This window comes from Oreochromis niloticus, linkage group LG7, assembly GCF_001858045.2.
Source record: "Oreochromis niloticus isolate F11D_XX linkage group LG7, O_niloticus_UMD_NMBU, whole genome shotgun sequence".
Lineage (NCBI taxonomy): Eukaryota > Metazoa > Chordata > Actinopteri > Cichliformes > Cichlidae > Oreochromis > Oreochromis niloticus.
In genome coordinates this window covers 26,549,826-26,568,768 of record NC_031972.2, presented here as the reverse complement: position 1 = coordinate 26,568,768, position 18,943 = coordinate 26,549,826, and the positions used below count along the sequence as shown (strand labels likewise).

At 38.8% G+C, this 18,943-nt stretch overlaps 1 protein-coding gene across 2 annotated transcripts in view; it reads right to left on the bottom strand.

Moving 5' to 3' along the window:
• The window catches only part of si:dkey-247m21.3 (5-hydroxytryptamine receptor 4), a 55,813-nt gene extending 36,870 nt beyond the window's left edge, over nt 1-18,943 (bottom strand). For both annotated transcript variants that reach the window (XR_002062786.2, XM_005451401.4), the window contains exons 1-3: nt 18,781-18,943; nt 2,586-2,667; nt 600-776 (exon numbers count right to left, since the gene is read on the bottom strand). Coding sequence is in view for 1 of the 2 variants with exons in the window: in XM_005451401.4 (XP_005451458.1) it covers nt 600-776; nt 2,586-2,608 (200 nt within the window). In the remaining variant the exon portion in view is untranslated. The remainder of the gene's footprint in view (nt 1-599; nt 777-2,585; nt 2,668-18,780) is intronic.

Sequence of the window (18,943 nt, the reverse complement as noted above, 5' to 3'; positions counted from 1 at the left end):
AGGCATGTTTTTGAGTACAGTTTTATAAATAAATACTATTAACTTCCATTTGCTTGTAGGAACTGAGGAAAACCTGCAGTAAAGTCTATGTTAAATAAAGGTCTTTAATAAGGTCTCAAAACTTTTGAGGCACAGATCCAAAAAATGTATTTTTGGGGAAGTTACCAAATGTCAAAACAAATTAATGCCCATCTTTCTGTCTACCTGACAGGGTTTGTCATGACAGGCTGAATGAAATTTGAGTGCTCTGACATTTGATGGGTTTGTTTAAATGTTACTGGCAACATGAGAACCATGTAGTTTGAGAAAACACAGATCTCACTGGAACAGAACTTCAAATGCTGGTTTAATTTTAAAAGACGGAAAACAAAATTCTGAAAGTCATTATCTCACTCAAAAAAACTTTGCTACGTTATGTCAGCTTTATTGTATTTATTTTGAAGATTACTACATTTTTATTGTGGCGTTTCTGGACGTTCTCAAAAAAGATTTTAGGGAGCATTTCCAAGTGGAGGAGACAGAAGATTTAAACCTCTGCCTGCTTCTCTGCTGAAGTCACAAAAACCACAGCTGCTGCTGAGGAAGGCAACAGTGCTCACCGCAAGTGTCGGTCCTTGCAGAGCGCCACCATGACCAACAGGTTGCCGAAAACTGTCATGATAATGATGAGCGAGAGAAAGATGGTGAGAGCGATGGTCTCCAGGGAGCTCAAGAATTCCTGCTGCTCCTGTTGGTCCGGCTGTTGTTCTTCAGAGTTTTTTATGTCATCCAACAAACTGCAAGAGAAAAATAAAACAAGTAACCTACCAATAAATCAGTTATTAGTTGCATATGCTATAGTCTGGTTATTGAATGGGATCTGCATGATGTAAGTTTTACAATGGGTATGGATATGGATGTTTGTTTTTAGGATTTGCACGTAAATTTGATTATATTATATTATGTTACTTGTATCTTGTGTCTCTGACATGTATCTGAATTTTATGGGTCAACTGATATCATATGTAGCTACCAAGAGATTGCAGACGAAAATCAGGTAGCAGCTTAAGCTGGGACAAGACATTTTTTCCCCAAATGTGATAAATGTTTCTTCTTGTGCATGTTCCCTCAGAAAATTAAAAAAAAATCAATCAAATGACTGTGGTGTGCTTTCATTTAGCACACTGTGTAATTATAGTTGGGCTGACACCTGTAAAGACGCAGATGTGGTCAGAAGGTTATAATCACTCATCATGGGTGTGACTGTCATGACAAGTCAGAGAATCAGAACCAGAATCAAACTTTATTAATCACAGAGTTTTTTTCCAGTGTGTAAAGATGGTACAGCAAACATCTTTAATGACTTCAACAAATTTGAATTTATTTAGTACTCTCTTGAATCCACACAGGGTCAAAATTATACATACATACTCACAATGAAATCTTTTAATTAGTGATGTTGTAATAAGTGACGTTCCTACATTGTGTTTTAACTTCACAAAGCCAAGGCCTATTAACTACTTCTCATTAGTGCAACAACTGGTAGTTTCTTTTTGGCAGCAGAAAAAGCACTCGCTGGATTGACTAATATTCAAAACAATGGGAAAGTCAGTGAAGATCTAAGAAGAAGAATTGTAGGTTTACACAAGTTAGGAAGGTCTCTTGGAGCCATCTTTAAACACGGGTCTGGAAGAAGACCCAAACTGTCCCCCTCAAATGAAAGGGGGACAGGATGTTCAGGATCAACACAGGGACTACCAAGGCTCAAGTCTGTGTCCACAGTGAGTTTCACACCGTAATGGACTGAGAGAGTGCCGACCAAGAAAGAAGCCCCTGCTCCAAAATGAACACCTTCAAGTTCGAAATGCATTTTTGGGAAAAGCTTTATGGTCAGACTAGAAAACAACTGAGCTTTTTGGCCACAGGTTTGGAGATGTAAAGGTAAAAACACTGTGCCAACTATCAAGTATGGTGGTGGTAGCATCATGCTCTGGAGATGTTTTACTACCAGTTGTACTGGTACACAAATTGGATGCAGTAATGAAAAGATAAGACTGCCTTCAAACTCTAGACTTCACCGCAACAAACCTGGCCTGGGAATGCATAAAGGAGGCTAACATTAAGCTTCTGGAACAGCTTTCCCAAAGCCCTAACCTCAACCCTACTAAAAATTTGTGGACTATGCTTAAAACCCAGGTCCATGCCAGAAAACCAATTTAAATGAACTCTATTAATTCTGCCAGAAATAATGTTCAACCATCTGACCAGCGTATCCACTGGTCAGATCTGGATACACTGAAGCGTCTGGCTGAGGTGCAGCTTGCTAAGGAACATTTAACTAAATATTAGTGGAGGTGTATGTATATATTTGAACCTGTATGTATACTTTTTTATCCTGTTCAGATTAGAGAAAAATCCAAAACATATTCAAACTTGTGCACCCAATTCTTGTTTTTTAAAGTCATTAAAGTCTTATGTTATTCAGTAATTCTATCCTGGAAAAAGAACAGTTGGAATAAATAAACCACAAAAAGCCCCAAACTGTGACATTCATGCTAAAGTTAGCAGGGACTTAACATACTTGGCTTATGATTGTTATGACTTACTGTTGAGGTGATGCTGTGGCCATCACTAGTCATCTGCATTGAGATTAGCAAAGGAGAGTCCTCATCACCCCATGCTACAGCCCTGTTGAAACACACACACACACACACACACACACACACACACACACACACACACACAACCATGATGTAATGTTACTGGCTCCTAAAGTAAGTCTGCATTTTTCTGAAAATAGTAGTTGACCTTCTTGAATCTGAATTGACTGGATTTCACATTGTTGTTTGTCCATCTTGTGGCGCCCATTAAGGAGCTAAAAATGTGGTACTTGTACCTCAAATAAGTAATTAGATCACAGCTTGAAAACGTGCGATATTTATAGGGCAAACAGTCTGCAGCGGGCAGGCAGCAGCTGTTACTGCCAGATTAAATCAGCATGTTAGTTTATCTTGGTAATGAAATAATAATATCATACATGAGTGAGTACCACAAGGGGAAATTCTCCTTTCTTACTTCCTTTTCATGAAAGGTCAAAAGTTGGATTCCAGCTACTGATGGACTTCCGGGACTGGTAAAGATCAAGACCTTTGTTCCTCCCGTTGAAAGAAATGCTGTTTACGTTTGCTGCTCTTAATTATGCCAATAAATAAAGCAATCTTAGTGAGTGCACTTTAAAAGTCAAAAAATTATCAAGGTTTAGAGTTATCGAGCATGAACCTTTGATGATTTTTGAACATCTGAGTCAGAAATTGCTCTTCACTTGCTATTAGATAGTGAGTTTGCCATTTTCTCGTGTTTTGCATATGTACGGTTCTTACCCCTTTTCTTTATATAGCAAACTTAATGCAACCCAAAGTTCTGTAGCAGTTGTAGTGCAAATAAGTAGTAAATCTGCAGTGTACCATGAGGGCCCCACTATCCCTACCCAAGCACTGTATATGATCATGTTTGGCACTGAGAGAGAAATAACAGATGGACGAGAGAAAAGAGTGCATAAACAGCCATAAAAGTATTCATTTTGGAAAAAAACCGTCTGTTCCATTTAAACACTTTGATATAAGGCTAAATGAATTGTGCTTTGAAGTGTTATTTCGCTTTACAAGTGAATTCAGTGTTCACCCTGAACTCTCTAAAGAAGAAGTAAGAGGGACTGGATGAGGGAATGATTTCAGAAAAAAAATCAGTGTAGTCATAGTTACATCTATCATGTTACTGCATCTGTGATAGATTGGCAAAGTCTCCAGTGTGTATGACAGATAAACCCCAGATAAGGGAAAGAGGATTGATGGATGGATGGATGGATGGATGGATGGATACATGCATTCTGGAAATATCAACTTTATGGCCATGGAAAAAGTCTGGGGATGGCCAATTTATTTTTGGGCTCAGTGTCTGCAATCCCAACAAAACTCAGTATCAACCCCTTACTGCTGTTGAGAAATATACCACTTTTACATCAAAGAAAATTGTGATTTGCCTTAAAAAACTAACAAGTTCTGCAGGGGCTGGGGTCTGTATCCAGTGCTGTACCATTATTTTAGATTTTACTTTCTTTCTCAGTCACATTTCTTTTTGTTTTCAGTCAGTGTTTTGTGTTACTAACCAGAACTGCTTGGTTAAGTTTAGGAAATGATGCTTCTGCAACATGAAGCACATGTTAGAGTTCCATTTTACGTTTGGCTAAGATACCAGAGTAACAGCCCTGGGCTAAAAATATAGTAAAGAAAGAGGAGGAATCTCTGAGTCTCATAGCTGTTACTTTAAAACTAATACACTGTGGAGCATAGCTACAGCTAAGTGTGATACATTAGACATTTTTTCTTGTGACTGGATTCCCATTTAAATCTTTTTTATGTCAAACCAAAGAGGCAGACTTATCAGCTGATGTTAAGGTTAGGATTCATAAATATATTACACCAACTCAGGACAAAAGTACATACTATTTGTTTGTACAGTGTTTGCATACTATTTGACTGGAAATGACAAAAAAAATAAAAAATCTAAAAATACTTGGAGAATATGCTCTCACGTGTTACATTAAGCATCTGTTCATGAGGAACAACCTTTCATTGGCACAGTTGCCGATGCCTTATCAGCTTTAAGCACCTATTTCAACATGTGCTTTTCTGCCCTTTTATGATCCTTGTCCAAGCTTATTGCACTTGAGGGTCAGTATCATCACCTGACAGACTGTGAAAGCCAACGCTCCTGTCAACAGTACTTACTTCCTGTGGACAGATTACAGTTTACTGCATGCGATATCTGTGTATTATCCAGCTTTAAGTTGAAATTTGAACTTGTGTCAGTTCCTGTGTTGACTATAATAAGACACATCATGTAAATTTTAAAATTAATATTAATTTATTTCATCTGATTCACAATGAGTCTTAATCCTGGCTTTAAAAGTAAGTAAAGCTTTTCTAGTTCTGACCTGTCCAGACTTATGTATGTTTTGAACTTGTACATAACATTTACTAGACATGAAAAATATAGCGGCGCTGAACAAGTGGGCTGAAACAAAACAAGTGACAAGAAAAGTTCACAGTGTCTTTTATCAAATGCTCCACTTCCTTAAAGCAATCAGAGAGATAACATGATCCAGGTAGATTACACCACCTCCGCTGCATCCTGCTTAAGAGCATACAGTGCATACCATTTGTACTTACAAGAGCCAAGAAGTTTTTTGGGGGGTTTTCAAACACATAAGGGACTCGTGAGGATAGATTATAAAAAAAAATAATGTTCCTGAATGGGTTGTTCACCATATTGGGCAGTATTCACAGGCATATTTTTTTTTAAATCCATAATTCCACAATCACTGTGTCTTTATTAAAAAAAAAAAATACAGTCATTGATTTGAAGTAACTTGCTAGTATGGCGTTGGACCCCCTGTTGCCTTCAACAGTGCCTTAATTTTTCATGACACAGGCGCTGGAAACATTCCTAAGAGCTTTTGGTCCATATTAACATGACAGTATCACACAGTTGCTGCAGATGTCTCTATCATGCATAGAATGCACCTCCCCTCCATCACAACCTAAAGGTGCTCTATTGCAGTGAGATCTTGTAACTGTAAAGCCCATCTGGACATGTTCAATAAACCAGTTTGAGATTGTTTGAGACTTCTGACATCAGAAGATAGGTACATTTTCTGGGGGCTCATAAAAAGATAGACACTGTCAACAACTACAGATACGCTTTTCCATTTTAATCAGCTGAAAGTCTGCCAACTAAATACCCCCCACACCATAACTTCACTGGCAGTCTGAACCATTGATAGTGCTTAACTTGTCAAACCAGGAAGCATTTTTTTTCAATCTTCTGTTTTTGCCTGTGTTAATTCTAGCCTCAGTTTCCCGTTCTTAGCTGACAAAAGCGGCACCCAGTGTGCTCTTCTGCTGCTTTGGGCAATCTGCTTCACAACTGATGTGCTGTGGGTTCAGAGACGGTTTTCTGCATTCCTTGATTGCAACAAATTATATTGTTAAGTTACTGGGTCATGTTGCTGAAATGTGATTGGCTGGTTAGATATGAGCAGTTGAACAGCTGTACCTAACAAAATGGCCGGTGTAAATCAAAACTGGGGCATTTCAGGCTGTAAAGCATAAATAATGAAATAAACGTCAACTTTAGAGGCCCTGTAAAGCGTAGCTTTTCAAGAGAAAATACCTATAACCCTGCTTCTTTTCTCACAATCATACACCTGGCCAAATTCAACAGGTTCAAACAAGTATACTAAAACCTTTAGCTGGCACCCGGCTCATTAGACATCTGAGCACGTACTAGCTAAGCCGATTTTCCGTAATCTGTAGCAATTACAACACAAAACCACTGATTACAAACACAGTAAATATAGGTGAATGTCACGTTCCTGAAGGAATAATTCAGCTAAACAATGGTGCACAGATTGGATGGTGTTCAGCTTTACATTCAGCCCATGTTCAATAGTCAGCTGAAACTTACTGATTATTGTTTGCATCTTAAATGGTGTTCACAGCAAACTAATCAGCATTTTTTCCTCTTTCAGCCACAAACACACTCATACGCTATCAACGCCACAACACCAAAACAAACACAACCCACCCTGCTAGTCGTTGCTCACTCAGTTACTCACATGTCGGAAATGAGAAAAATAGTTGCTTAATCTGGAATTTCCTACAAAGGGAGGAAAGGGAGAGGAGAGATGAGCCATATTTCTGACTGCAACTTTCTTGTATGATGTGAGTCCAGGGGGGTGTGTTTTCACAGCTCACCGTGTCCATTTCACATCTGACTGACAGCCAAACAGAACAGGATGAACTCTGGAAAGCAGAGAGCACGAAGGCACTAGATTGCTTTTATGTCTCCTTTTTATCTGCTGCATACTCAACAGTTGACAATGTTAACATTTATTTAATGTTAATATCACTGTCACTGCCATCATAGGCTCTGAGCCTAAATAAAAGGAATAAGGCAGGTAAACAGCGCACCATGTCTATTTATCTCAGTTGCTTTGGCTCAATAACAAAAAATGTGTCATTCCTACATTTGAGGAAATGTAATGCACATGATTCTTTGTGGTCAAAATAGGTGAAGCCAGGAGACTGAGCATTTTAGAACATATTCAATTTATGATGACCCCCAACAACTTATCACTGGAAAAGGAAGAAGAGTAAGGATGTGTTGGAGAAAGACAACAGAATATAGAAATACAGAAAGACGAGGAAGAGTGCAGAGGACGGATGCAGCAAACAGTGCAAGGGAGAGCATTAGCTATGAGGACGATAAGAATTTGTGGCCAAACAAACAGAGGGTGACAAGATGTCCAGTGTTTTGTAACTGCAATATACTATCGCACCCAGCAGGGCGATATTTTGTTTCCAGAGTACGTGCTACTTTTTGTATCAATGATCTACTGTTTTTGGGTTTTTTTGTGCAGTACTGTGTAAATTTTTTGCTTTTTAAAAAATCTGTGAGTGTAACAGTGTTGTTGTTGTTGTTGTTTACTATACTGTGTGAAAATTAGAGGAAAAAAAGATCTCAGAAATCATTTTGGTTCAATTTTTGAATCAGTAACTGCTGATGGTGCGGTGTCAGCAGTGATGTGGACTCTGTACCAGCCTGTTGTGATGAAGCGAGAGCTCAGCGTAAAAGCGAAGCTGTCGAAAAAGAATGAGACTGGGGATATAAGTGGCAGAGTTTACTCTGAACGGTGACTGGACTCCTCAATCATCCTTGTCTCAGCCTTAGAGATGAGGGTGAGGAGTTTGACCATGCAGAGTAGACCCGTTGGTTTACTCTGGTTCGGGCATCTGACCACGATGCCTCCTGGGCACCTTCTTGATCAGGTGTTCCAGGCATGTTGAACCAGGAGGACTTCCTGAGGCAAACCCAGGACACACTGGAGGGATTACGCCTCTCAGCTGACTTGGGAACATCTTAAATTGTGCCCCAGACTTAGATAAGCAGTAGAAGATGGATGGCTAGATGGTGCACAAAAGAAAGAGCATTTCTCATTCCTCGTTTTTCCATTTGTTCTGAAGTAACTGGGCAACTGACTTAGTGCAGCTGTTTGTGATTTACAAGAGCAATTTTATGTGGATCTGCTGGACATCCTCCTAAATAGGTAGACAAGTAATGCTAAGAGTAGAATAAATGGATGTCTTTGAATGTCAATACAATTTTTTTTATCCTGCACATGGCTTCAAAATACACCAGAAGCGTTTTAGCTGCAGAGTGTTTAGATCTACATGTGATCTTTTTTAAAAAACTAAAGAAAGCTTCTTTATGCAGTTCCACAGAGCAAACTCCAGAGCTGAAAAAAGGTGGAAGCAGAAACAAAAAGCTACTGTTCCTTGGGGTGCCGCTTGAAGACTCCAAAAGGCAGTCAGCTGACTCATGTTAAAATGTCTAAATTTATAGCATTAAAAAGCATATTTACAGTGCAGTAAAAAATATATAGTTTTGACTTTTATGGGTAGTTTACCCCTCATAAAAACTCTGATTGGAGTGAGTTTTCATCAGCATTTTTAATGGATTATCTATATAAAATTCTGTCATTTTATTTTCCATTTACTAGCACTAATTAGCCAGTATGAGTGTTTGTGTGTTCCCCTACGCAATTTATGAGTGCAGCTTGCTAACCAAACCAGCTAGCATTAGCTGACAAATTAGCACTCCACTGTTTCATCCAAACAAGGTAATTAAAGCCAAAATCGAGAGTTTAAAACCAATGACTGGCACTCATCTCTGTTTGTATGCTGTTCCTGCGTTTAACTTCCTGGCACCCCCAATTGCTTTGTGAAGCTCGATGTAGCTTCTGTTTAAAAAAAACAAAAAACAACACTTTTTTATTTTTAAGGGAGAAAAGCCACTTCTGAAATGCACTGTGCTACATGTGCTGGAACTCCAAGCATCATGTTGAGTGTGTACGATGAGTTGGTATATTGTAGTGCAGTGCTCAAGCTGAAAAGTCCACGCAGAAACAAAAAAGTTGGAGGGTCCACAGATGTCTGCGCAGACTAAATTTGCGTCACTCGGACTCGAAGTGAAGTGGGCTGTTTATGAGAGCACTCAAAGCACTTTTATATTACAACCCGCGTTCAACTATTCTGACACTCACACTTTGTTCCATGCACTTTAATTGCTTTATCTGTCTACACTCTGACAGTAATGGATGCACAATTCAGAACCTATCTTAAACATGTGCATTAGATGAGCCAGGGACCAGTAGACAAGACTTGTTGTAGTAACAGTACAGTAATGTACTAGATAATATATAGGTAGGTATCAACAGACAAAACTCCGTTGGTTAGTTCAAAGTGAAGGATTGAGACAAACAGATTTGTGCTGAAATGGAAGAAGAAATAATCTAAAAAAAATCATGTGTGAGAAAAGGAAAATTAACTCAAAAATCAACCCAGTATCCAAGGGTGGTTTTGAGATGCAGGCACTGTGTGGCCTACAACATCACAGCACAGCTATACAATACAAAATGAAGATAAATAAATATCACTTCATATACACGCACAACTTCAAACAGATCCACGTATCTCGATACAAACACCTCTTTATGTCTTAATAGATGTAGACTGTATAGATGCAGACAGAGGTTGAGTGATAAACAAAAACAAACAGGCAGACCCATGATGTCGGAGAACTGACTGACTCATCTGAACTGAGCTGAAATTAGAAGATGCTCACTCGCCATCTGGGTATCTTCCTGATCTGCTGGGCTGCACAAAGTGAAAAAAAATATGAATATCCAGATATCAAAGTCCACCAGGTTTGTGCTCCAGTCAAAGATATCCCTTAAAAGACACAGAATCACTTCTGTGATTCTTGATTTACGCTAACAGTCACTATTAAATGTGTGTAAATACTAAAACACCTCTTCTAATGCCAGAATATGGGACTGCACAGATAAGAAATGCAACAAACAATTAGCGGTTCATTAGACCTTTGGAAATGTGCTTGTTAACTAACACTAACTCTATATTCAATGGGAAGACAGTAAGATAAAGACAATCTATAACAATCAATGTGGCTAACTGTAGTCTTCTATATCAAGCAATCGCTTTCTGCCACAGCTTACAGTGACAAGTAGATTTTTGTTAATACATAATATACTTCATGCTACACTTACAAACTAGGTTTCCCAGCATGTGTAATAAAATTCAAATAATTTGTGCTGACAAATGTGAGCTAATGCTATTATTTGTCAAACATATGAAAGATGCAAATGTTCTTTTTCTGCTAAACAGCAACAGCAGTGTGTGGAGGCCATTGTACTGCTTATAAAGCAGTAAAGGCAGCTAATTAATTCCTCCTTAATTCTCACTTGTCTCTTGTCAGGTGGGACGTAAATACTTCTCACATATTCTCACACCTCTGATTGTGAGCTGGTTGAATCGTTTGTGTGTGCCCATATGCACATTTGTTTGCTTGCTTGCATGTGGAGGAGCAGCCTCTCGCTCCATTGCCGAGGACACGTATCATGATCTTCAGTCCTTCATCCTGCAGTTTTAATTGCTTGAGAGTAAGGTCTGAGTAAGCAAACTGCTGCTGGGGAGGCTTTTCTCACCACCTGAAGCTGTGGAGTGCAAGTTGTGGAAATACTAACAATAGCAAGAAAAGATTAGATCTGGCATCCATTATATTAATTCAGTCCCATATTACACATCCATAAATCTATAAAAAGATCATTTTGTTTCATCAGTTTTTCCAATTAAGTCATTTGTCTGTATCCAAATCCAGCCAAAGTGATTTGAACAGCGCTTACAGTATAAACGCCAACATGCCGGCCACCTACACACACACTCACACACTGTGCTGTAATCCTCCGTGCCACCCAGCTCCCCCCTCTCAATACTACTTGTGTGTGTCATAATAATTGGAAGAAAAATCTAAACTGGATAAATTCACATCCAGTCAGGAAAACAGGCATCATACATAAAAAAATGACAGATAAAAAGTGAATATATTTTTGGATGAACGGTGCAAATCCACGGTGGATCCATTTTTGCTAGTTAATTAGTACTTTGGTGTTTTATTAGCAGTTACTCTGGGTATTGAGTGGCTTTGGGACCTGGTAACTCTGATTCTGGTGACCTAATTTAGCACTACCATATAAATGAGTTCCTCAGATTTACCCTCGGTTTTTTTTTTTTTCAAAATAAAAGCATAAAATAATGGCAAGTTTTAGGAAACTAATTAACTTTGGGCTGCTGGGAGGAAATAAGACACTGAGAGATCTACATGCTGTTGGTTTTGGGCTAACTGATGACAATAAAGAAATTCCAGTGTACCAACTTGCTTTTGTTTCCCTTGTGTTTCGTTGCACTGCTTTTGTTATGAGTCACTGTGCCAACTGCTTTGAGGACATTAGCTTTTACAGGCTATAAACTGTTTCAAAACAAAACTACTTCTGCAGTGGTATCATCATGCAAGCAGGCAGGAGGCATAGTCTGTGGTTTACTGGACAATTTTCAGCTAAATTATGACTAATACACATACTTTACACACAATCATTGCGAGAAGCTTGTGGCAGCTTCAGTGAGTATATGCGGATCTTCATAAATCCTGTCATCTAACGCTACAGTCACGCTATGCAAAACAGTGAATGGAGACCGTAGCAGAACGAAATTATTGCATCGATGTGCAATGAGTTTGCAGTCCAGTTTCCGTTGAAACGGTTATTTTAGAGACAGGAATCAGGTCTGTGACCTGTCACAGTCAGATGGTGAAATGGCAATGAAATGAAACCAATCTGAAATCAGTTTGTGATTGAATGTGCTCAAGGTGGCAATCACACGCAATCTGTTTGTGACCACAGAATGATTAACTGTGATAAACAGAAGAAAATCGCAAATCTGTTGCCAGTTACATACACAGAAATTCACATTAACTACTCAGAATGAACTGGTTCTTATATTGCACTTTACTATTGTAACTAAGTGAGTACTGAAAGCGATTTATACAACATGCCTCATTGACACAAGCACTTTTTTCTGCCTGTGCTTTCTATCTAACAACAGCATCTCTGAGTTCAGTATTGTGCCCAAGATCAAAGGGATCAAACTACCAACCTGCTCTACCTCCTGAGCTACATACAGCCACTCCAATACTCGACTTCCATTCAGAGTCCAGCCAGAACCTCACAGGTTTGGCACAGCAATTCCTTTAAAATAGTGACAATAGTGGTGGTTTAAAAATGACACAAACACATTTGCTTCTATATAGGATATAATCAATGTACAAAAAACTGGTAACCCATTGAACCAATTCTTGCATTATGAAAAGAAAGATTGCTGACAAGTTACGCTCACTCTAGTAAACTCACCCAGACTGAAGCAACCTTTATGAGTCAGACAGCAATTTGCAAAACTTCAAAAAGCTGTTTGACCCTGATTGGTGTGCAAGTACCTTGCAATCAAAAGCTGGTCACCCTAGTTACTTGCAATCAGTCTACAACACCAAAGAAATCCAAGACAATTTGTTCTCTAGTGTTACTGAAGTGTTACTGAGCCATTAAGAGACTCTTACAGGGGTCACACAACTACTGGCTCTTAATAGACTACTGAACTGTCAGATTTTCAGTGACCAGTCACAACACTGGCATCTTTGGAACTATCAAGAGTCACAATTTTCCTTTTGTTAGAGAGCTATAAACTAAATGGACCTCCTGACTTTTAAACTATAACTTACTATGCTATACAGCACTAGTATACAGTACCCAGTTCTTCAGAAATTCAGAAAGAAACAAAAATCTGTATAATATTTCACTTTTACACAAACAGATTAATTACTGTATTAGTCACCTAAAGCAACTGAAACCAGTCAAACGGGAAAAAGACGGACACATTCCAGACTGGTTGGATCTAGTCTAGCCAGAATCAACATCTCAAACTAGGCTCCAGTGTTAGGTAGCAATTTAGAGACAACTGCAGTAAATCAAATCCAACGCATACTCCACTCACTAGCTTCTTTCTCTGTTAACAAAAGCTCTGAAGATGTAGCACTGATGTCAGAACAGGACAGTTGGTCTGGTATTTTTATAACCAGCTGACATCCAGAGACAATTCGCTTTTTGCTTTTTTTTAATTTAACATTGCACTTAGCAGCCAAAAATAAGAGGATCGCTAAATTGTTAGAATATCAACTACAGCTAAAAACAGATGAACTCCACTGATAACTATATTTACATGTTTCACAAAAACTAAGCTCTCAGTCAACTTTCAGTTCTCAGTTGATTTACATTCATTTGAGAGCACACAGTTCTTCTCTTTGATTTCAGAAGTACACTGTAAAGAATAAAAACTCTTTGATCATCTGTGGAGCACAATTACAACACTCAAATTAACATCTATATGCGATTCTGATATTCTAGTAATATTCTAATATTCAAACCCTGTCCTCACAGCGATCCCCTAAATCACACACTAGTGTGCTACATGCATGACTGGAACAGGCTGCAAGTCTAAGCACATGGAGTGTGTATTGTGGATAAAGCTATGTGGGTAATGGGTTGTGAGCGAGTAATCGAGCGTGCTCGTCACAATCAGCATGCAAGCTCAGAAATTAAGAGGGAAGAATGAGTAAATAATACAGTACAATGTGCAACATGTAAGCATGCATGCAGAGAGGCTGTGTGGGAAAGGCAGGCAGGCTGTGGAAATCAAACATCAACCAAGTGCCATCACCTACTTTGGGCCTCCCCGTGGATTTAGTTAGTTTTTCTCAGAGCGCTAGTGTCGACTTCACACTTACAAGACACTCAAGGAAACTATTATGCAATAAAAGGAATAACAATACCAAGAAAATCATCTTCTTATAAAAAAATTAGACCAAATTAAAATTAGAAGTGATAAAGGAAACAACTATTTAAAAGTCATGCTGAATGACATTAATTCAAGCATGTTTAATGTTTTACTTTGCTTTGCATGGCCTTCTTTTCAACAGAGGTCCATTTATTGAAGCTGAACTCCTATCTGATGGTCCACTTGAAGTTCTTCTTTAACGAAATTTTACTGCGATAATATTTAACTGAAAAACCGATATCATCAGCTGTATACATGACCAAGAATAGACGCATGTGACATGCTGTTTCCGAGTAACTTTGCATCACTGTACAGAATAAATAGTCTCATTCAATTTTTCTTGGAAACACACACACAGACAAACACATACATCCAATACACAATGATAACTTTCGCCCTGTCTCCCTGATGTGCAGTAGTACCAAGTGCAATTTTCCCAATATAACAAAGTATTTTATTCCATTTGTATCTATTGTATATAGTATTTTATTCTATCTTATCTTATCTTATTCTATTCTATTCTTTTTTCTTTTTTTCTTAATTTTCACTGCTCTTAACTTTGTGCCGTGACCAAAAAATTTCCCACGGGTGGGACTAATAAAGGTTTATCTTATCTCTTATCTTAAAATAAAAAGAAGACATTTTTCCAGTAATGAAACTCTACCCTGTTTTGTAGTCACAGGATTCTTTTACTGGGCATTTTAATCACAAATCTGACATTTAATTCTTGTTGCACCAAACACGAGGCTCACGCTCAGATTTCACTTCTGCACAGCAGATTATTATCTGCTTTAGAAGCTCACTCACCTAGATTAGTATCTGATAACAGTCAAATGTGGAAATGATGACCATGTTCGGTTGTCACTGGAGCGTGACAACCGAACATCAGTGACCAGGGATGTAGCTCAATCGTTTACTTAGTGTAGGGTACTTTTAGGCAGTCTTCAGAACACTAATCAGCTGTCAGCAGTGTCATTCACACGCATGTCTAATAAGTCACCATTATTTATTGGTTTATCACCATATATAACATGTTAAGTAATACGGAGAGACCAGTATTACTATGCTACTTACTATGCTGATGCTAGTTCAAATGTAGCCAGTGGAAGCTTTTTGTTTTTCAACCCAGACAACAATAAGCAAAGTCAAACGACTTGTGTTTACTGGCTGTAAAAATGCAAAAGCATTTCCAGTTTTTATTAGCAGTACAGCAAAACAAAGAACTTACAGTATATCTGTGTTGACAGTAGTCTGTTTACTATAGCACATATTACGATAAGCTATCTTTGTCAATAAACTGAGATGCAAAAGACGGATATGGGTGAGGTAACACTGATAATGAATGAGTCCTGGTTCATGCTGGGAATCAGGCTAATGAGTTGGCATTTGTACAGATGGCCTAAATTTAGCCTGAAGGCGGTGGCTTTTTCCTACATGTCTGTAGAGAGTGGCTAATAAGGACAGTAGAGCAGGTGATGGGAGAGCCAGGAAACTAACTATTTCTGGGACCTTAAAATATTAAAATCTTGTTTGACTGCTAGAAGGTCACTCTAGTTCACTCACTGTCTCTAAACACTATCCTGTTTCATCTACCTGATTCACCTTAAGACACCCATACCTGCAATCTGGTCAAGGCTTTCAGTCTGCTGGCTGCTGTCCAGCGCTGGATTTGCGCCTCCCTTAGGAGTGTGAGTTTTCTTCTAATATAAAAAATAAGATCATTTGATTTTACCTGGATTTATAATTTTGGTACCATATGTTATCTAAAATTTACTTTATGTTCCTATACCAGATGCTACCAGAGGATACAGGATTGGGAGTATTTGGTCTTAAAAACAGACAATGATGCTCTAGTCCTTATTTTTGAAGCCACGTCAAGTTGATTTATTACTAGAGACTGGAATTAAACAATGGCTAAAGCATCCTGTGTGCAAACACTGTACAGTCGGATGAAAAAGAAAGTTCCTCACAGGACTTTATGTAGTCTTGTGAGAAAGTATATATACAATAACTACTTCCATAAGAATTAAGGGGGTGGAAAGGAGCAAGGTACTGATCACCAAATCCACGTGATTAACTGATCATCAGCAAATGTGAGCACCTCTATCAAAACAGAAGCTTTGGGAGGTTGCTAGTCTGGAGCATTCAGGTGTGTGTTAACACAATGCACAGTCTTCCCAGAAGTGGATTTCCCAGCAAATTCAGCACAAGTTCAGACTTTGCAATGCTCACAGAAACTAGACACATTAAAGAGCTACATCTCAAAATCTTATCTGATGAAAAACAAGCACACTACATCATCATAGATACCTTATACCCACTGTCACCCTTATTTGGGTTTGGAAAATTTCTCAAAGAAGTTCTTTGATCAACCTTCAGAGCCCTACTTGCACTCACTGAGATGCTAATTCAAAGTGCAGTCAGTGGAAGCTCTTTTTCCAACACCACACAACAATAAACAAAGTCAACTGATGTGTGATTTGGGCTTGCTTAGCAGCCACGGGATCTGTGCATCTTGGAGTCACTGCAGTCAACCATGTCACCATTCTAGAGTCAAATGTGAGGCCATCTCTCCGAGAGCTAAAGGTTGGCTGAAACCAAGTCATGCAACAGGGCAATGATCCCAAGCACAACAGCGACTCTACAACAGAATGGCTGAAAAAAAGAAGAATCATGGTGTTGCAATGGCCCCCACAATGTAAGAGACTAACAAAGTCACACAGAAAACTATTACTAAACTATACTCAGGGTGGCATTTTACAATAAATAAAGGCATGCCAATAAACCACGTCAGTATTTGGCACCTTGATATGAATATCAGTTCCCAGTGTGGACTCAGTGAAGATGTATCTGACGCCCTTACTTTCAAGCAGCGTGAAGCATTATGACGCTTCATACTGACCCACATTATCAAACACATCCCCTCCCTCAAATCGGGAAATACCTCAAGTGAGATCATCAAACAAAACCCTGCTTGGCAAATCCAGTGTAACATTAAAAACAACCTGCTGCCCTCATAAAAAGTCACAAAGTGATTTACTAAACTGCACTCAACATACTCCACTGACAAAGACTTTCCCACAATAAAAGGCACATAAACATGATTAAACACCCTCACAAAACTTTTATAGTAGCAGTAGCTGTTGGTTAGGTTTTACAAAGTTGATCAAAAGAATTGTGTGCAGAAAGCTTCTCCAACCCTGTCGTGAAGCAAGAAATGTGATTACACTCAGTGTCAGCATTTTTAAAACTCTTCCTTTCAACATTTTTTACACAAATTGCCCACTAGGTTATGTTATGGTTATGACTATTGCTTATCACACATCTGTGAAAGTAGGTAGGCTCTGGTCTTTATAAAAGTTAGACCTGCCTCCACCACCCAGACCTTCCTACCACCTCACATCAGATCTACTTTCTGTAGATACTGGGCTGAATGTTCGTCATTTACATAAGCACATAATCTGCTTTTGTTTTAAATTACTGCCTGGGAGGCTTTTAGAAAGTCCGCTTTTCATGTCTTTTAAAAAAAATTCCTGTTCTTAATTCTCTCTCGTTAACAAAGGCACACAGACACACACTTTGTGTAACCAGCGCAGTGTATCAGAACACTCATTTTACTGTAGAGCGCTATTACATTGTTTACAGTCAATTGAAAGCTTAATCAAGTGAAGAGCAGCCTCCAGTAGCTGCAGTCCATTCAGTAGATGGTGTGTGTATTTGAGTCCAGACTCAAGTAGATCTATATGCATGCATGGGTCATGTTGTTGTTATATAGCAGCATCACCTCTGTGATGAAATGTCACTGATTAGCTCCCTGTTTCTTAGTAACTGAACAACATTTGACCTTTTCATGTGTCCCAACACAGGCACCGAAACTTCAATGTCCCCTCATTAAGCACATCGAGTGCATGTTTACTCATCCATACACTAAAGCTGACGCACCTCTAAGTCAAATAATAGATGTTAGGTCATAAAACATGCGATCAGCGGTGACCAAGAAGAAGAAGAAGTTCCCCTGCATGAACTTACAGCAAAATGAAGGAGAAGAAGAAGAAGAAGAAGAAGGGTGGCATACTAAATGTTAGAAGCTAATTCACAAGAAAATAGTACACAGCAAGTTGAGGAAACAAATAGATTCTCAGAGCATGTGTATGGGTGAAGAATCAAGATGGGGAAAAAAATAGCTGTGGCCTCTTTTTTTTTTGCTCACAAGCAGGTTTTAAGCTGCAAAAAAATTATAATTCATGACACTGCATGGTGATCAGGCATGAATCAAGGAGTGACAGACAGGCTACTGAAATCATAAATGCATCTTCTTTCATGATGGAGACAGGATTGGTTACTTTGTCACTCACATAGTCTATTCCCACAATGTGCCAATCACTCAGCTTGACAGTACGGATAAGAAAATGCAAGCTGATGATGCAAGTCTCTCCTTTGGGTGTATAAGTGGAAAAATACGAGAAAAAAAAGCAGCTGAAGGTAAACGGATGATGAATACATGTAAAAAACAAAACAAAAACAAAAACAAACAGCTGTGGAGGCACAACTTGTTCAAACATTCTTTTTGGCTAAAAAATGTGTGGGAAAATTATAATTCATGATAAGCAGTGGTATTCACACAAGAGTCAGGTACTTATAGAGAGGCTTAGATTCAAATTAAAATCCATTTTAAGGCTGGAGACAGGATTAGGCTACTTGGCTGGTCAAGCAATCCTGCAAGATGTCAGTCAGTGTGATAACGGTGATAAGAAAATGCAAAACAAGAACATCAAAATAAGAAAAAAAAAGTTTAAATTTGCGTTGTTCTCTTTGTTATTATTATTGATTTATTAATGTTTGCTTGCTCTCGACAGTAGGTGTGTGTGAAGTTGCAGTGAGCACACGGTATTCCTCTTTCTCTTTGTCAAACTTTTAAAAAATGTTCATGTGAGGCTCTCACCTGTGTCGGGCTCCACGCCTCCCTCGCGCACAGTCAAATATTCCCCCTCTGCGCGTGTATTCCCCTTACATTCCTACTGACATAACAGAAGTGTGAAAGCTGCTGCGAGCCCGGCGAGTCTGATCCGCACGGGCTGCAGATGAGTGACTGACCTCCTCCTGTC